This window comes from Magnolia sinica, chromosome 9, assembly GCF_029962835.1.
Source record: "Magnolia sinica isolate HGM2019 chromosome 9, MsV1, whole genome shotgun sequence".
NCBI classification, from domain to species: domain Eukaryota; kingdom Viridiplantae; phylum Streptophyta; class Magnoliopsida; order Magnoliales; family Magnoliaceae; genus Magnolia; species Magnolia sinica.
Genome location: NC_080581.1, coordinates 87,682,243 through 87,686,033, shown reverse-complemented (window position 1 = coordinate 87,686,033; position 3,791 = coordinate 87,682,243). Strand labels below are relative to the sequence as shown.

At 42.1% G+C, this 3,791-nt stretch overlaps 1 protein-coding gene across 1 annotated transcript; it reads right to left on the bottom strand.

Annotated features, from left to right (window-relative positions):
* Positions 1 to 940: 940 nt before the first annotated feature.
* On the bottom strand, positions 941 to 2,379 carry LOC131255978 (disease resistance protein Pik-1-like). The gene is made up of 3 exons (XM_058256951.1): positions 2,216 to 2,379; positions 2,032 to 2,110; positions 941 to 1,394 (listed from the first exon to the last, which is right to left on the bottom strand). The coding sequence occupies exons 1-3, from the start codon at positions 2,219 to 2,221 to the stop codon at positions 1,129 to 1,131; spliced, it is 351 nt and encodes a 116-aa protein (XP_058112934.1). The 5' UTR covers positions 2,222 to 2,379; the 3' UTR covers positions 941 to 1,128.
* Between the last annotated feature and the right edge of the window lie 1,412 nt (positions 2,380 to 3,791).

The window sequence follows — 3,791 nt, the reverse complement described above, 5'->3', positions numbered from 1 at the left end:
CCACACTGTCCATCCATTTTATGAGTTGATTTTGAGAAATGAGACCAAAACCGAGGCAGATCCAATGCTCAAGTGAACCACATCACAAGAAATAGTGGGGAAAATTTCCTAAGGCACACCATGATATTTATATGACATCTAAACTGTTCGTGAGATCACACAAACATGCATGAAGGGACAAAAAAAATACCTACGGCGTAGTCTGATTTGATTCATTTTTGGGTTCGTGCTTTAAAATGACCTCGCAAAATGGATACACGGTGTGGATATCACAAATATATAATGTTGGCCACGAAAATTTGACACGTCAGTACACCACCGAGTTGGTTCCACACCACGCAATCCGCAGCCGTTGACCTACGGGCTGGTAAACGTTGCTACTCCCTTTCGGGGAGCGGGTTAGGTGAGAACCCGGATCCGTGGGTGTGGAGCCCACTATGATGCATGTGATTACATCCACGCCATCCATCCATATTGAAATCTCATTTTAGAGCATGATGCAAAACATGAAGTAGATCCAAATTTCAGATGGACCATAATACAGGAAACAGTGGTAATCGACCATTAAAAACTTCTCTGGGCCACAAAAAGTTTTGGATCAAGCTGAAATTTCTGTGTTCTCTTCATCGAGATCTTTGTGACCTTTCAACAGGTTGGATGGAAAATAAACATTCTGGTGGCTCCCATGTAGTTTTTAATGAAGGGATTCAATTACTACTGTGTTCCTGTGGTATGGTCCACATAAGATTTGGATCTGCTTCATATTTGGGATCATGTCCTCTTAAAATGGGCTTTCAAAACCGTTGGACAGTTTGGATTTAAGGCACATGCATCACTTTTTGCTATCTGGGATAGGTCAGGGTCACATACACCTGGGTGGATGCAAAGTCTCACCTACAAGCTTTATGGAAATCTAACAGCCCTTATTTACAAAAATCTGCTATTTCTACAACCTTTTTTTTTCTTTCGTCTTTTTAATTGAGCATCAAAGCATGCTGACGCTTGCTGAAATATTACTGTTACATCTAATATTCACATTCTCCCAACCCTAATAGCCAGCTTAGGTCCCACTAGCAGCCTTATGGCTCATCTCACACAACTTCAACAGTTTATATCATTTGTAGTGCTTCACATGATGCAACAGTTATACTGGTATGGGTCTTGGTACACATGATGCGGTGGCGGTGGCACACCGTATTGGTAGGCCCAAGAAGTGGGCCACACGATTGTCGGATTTTTCTCTTCCTCTTTCTTCTTCTCATTGTCCTCAACGCTAATGATATCTGCGAATCCCATCTTCTTTCTAAGCGCGGTTGTCAACTTGACTGAGTCGATTCCCTCGCCCACCACTACAAGATGGTCCTTACTATCATCCAACGTAGCAGATATAACCCCTGCAACCAACATGATCAAAGCCACATCTTAGAATTGAAATCAGAAACTGCAAAGATGCGAGAGTTAATTTGCAATATAAAAAAAGGGAGGTTTGTAATGATTTTGAATTTATTTATTTTTTACTAGGTAATCTATTATCCTTATGTATAAAGATAATAAATTCAGCCGTTGTAGTCGAACTCTATTATGTATTTCTGACCACAGGCTAGTCTGTCAGGTTCACCCTTTCATGTTATATATGCGGTTTGGTTTCAAGGTACCAAGAAAACATGTAATCTAGTTCAATATGTAGAGAGCTGACTCACTGAGTTGACTCAGATCATGGGTTTGCAAAAGTGAGCTTGGGGACCATTTGGAAGTACCACTACTCACTGAGTCCACTTGGCTCATCTGGTTTGTGCTTAGAGTGGTGAAGGAAAATGAAAATGATGTCCACCGTTTGGGTTGAATCTCAATTTCAATTTCAATTGGAATTCCCAAACAAGCGCACCCCATCCGTCAAAACCATCAGCCTTCATGGACTCAATAGACTCAGTAAGTCAACTCAGTTAGCACAACTTACACTTGACTTTGATTACAGCTTAAATCTTTCATTGAAGAAGTAAGAACATCTTAGCTAAATGTTGGTGAAATTACCTGGCATACCGACTGCGGTTTTCATGGCCTTGCACCGGCTCTTGGCATCCTTAATTGGAACTTTCATCACAATCTTTTGCTGTAAACAGAAAAAAACAAGTTACTACAACGAAAACCACATAAAAGTTCATATAACCCACGTCAAGAACTCAACCATAGTAAAAGGACAACTAATATTAGATACCTTCATTGTCGTTCTTTAGTGATCAACCACAGTAGATACGTCTGAGTGTGATTGTCTATCCCAGGTGACGATTTTCAGCCCAAGGTATGTGAAGGACAACGAAAATTTTGATTGTAGAGGTTGGTCCAGTGGCTTGAATGTTTGAGTGAGTGGTCTGGACTCCTCTCTATTTATAGACATCAGAAAACAACTATCGATTTTCTTGGAAGGGAGAAGGTACTGTGCGCTCGACCCCGCGAGTCCGTCCCATGAGGTCGAGCTGTGTGGACCCCACCGTGATGCGTTTCAAAAATCTAACCTGTCAGTAAGATGAAAAATTCCATCATGGTCCTAAGCCTCAAAAATAAATCAATCCGTGACTTTTGTAGGCCACACCACATACAGAAGTAGGGAGGGGCCGTGCACCATTAAAACATTCATAATCACTTTTTGAGCCCACCGAGATGTGGTTTGCAAATCCAGCCCATCCATTATATGTTTCCCACTTGGATGAGCGTTCATACCAAGTTTCAACAGAATTTAAAACTCAGGTGGGCCCCACCAAGTGCTTTTATATGTTTTAATGATGTCTTCACATGATTTTGGATGGTATGGCCCACCTGAGTTCCTTATACGGATGATTTTTGGGATATCCCATAATTTAGAGGGGACCCATCAAATGCGCGGTGTTGATGGTTGACAGGCATCACGGTGGGGCCCACACAGCTCGACCTCATGGAGCTTATCGTGAGGTCGAGCGAATAGTACCTTTTCCCTTCTTGGAAATTGTATTAGGTTCGTTGTCACGGTCAACGCGTTATGGTATGGAAGTCAGCCGTTCATTTCATTGGATTATAATTCTAGAGGTGTGGACTGTGTTACTTGAAAGGGACGTGGATTGCGTCGTACCCCCGGCCGGACGGTAATCTGTCCGGGCAGGGCTCTGTGGGGCCCAACGTGATGTAAGTGTTTTATCCATGCTGTTCATCGTTTTTATCGGATCATTTTAAATAATGATCCAAAAAATGAGGCAGGTATATGACTTAAGTGGATCACAAAGTGGGGATTTAACGTCCTCCATTATAAACTTCTTGGGAGCTTGAGAAGTTTCGGATCAAGCTGATATATATATATATATATATATATATATATTCACTTCATCCACGTCTACATGACCTTATGAATAGGTTGGATGGTATAAAAAAAAAAAATACATCACGGTGGCCCTTAGAAAGGTTTCAACGGTGGGTGTCATTATCACTGCAGCTTCCTTCGGTGTGGTCCACTTGAGCTGTGAACCTCCTTCATTTTTATAATCGTATTGTAAAATGATATGAGAAAAGTGATAAATGGCATGGATAAAACACTTACATTACGTTGGGCCCCACAGAGCCCTGCCAGACGAATTACCGTCCGGGCAGGGGTAGGATGCAATCCGCGTCCTACTCGAAAGATGTTGGGTCCACGTGATGTACGAAGGAGATCCAACCCGAGCTCTTGTTATATGCAGATGTGTAAAAATCAGACCGATCCAACATTCAGGTAAGCGATGGCATAGGGAACAATATGGGAGGGAAAGTTCACCCTTGACTCGCAC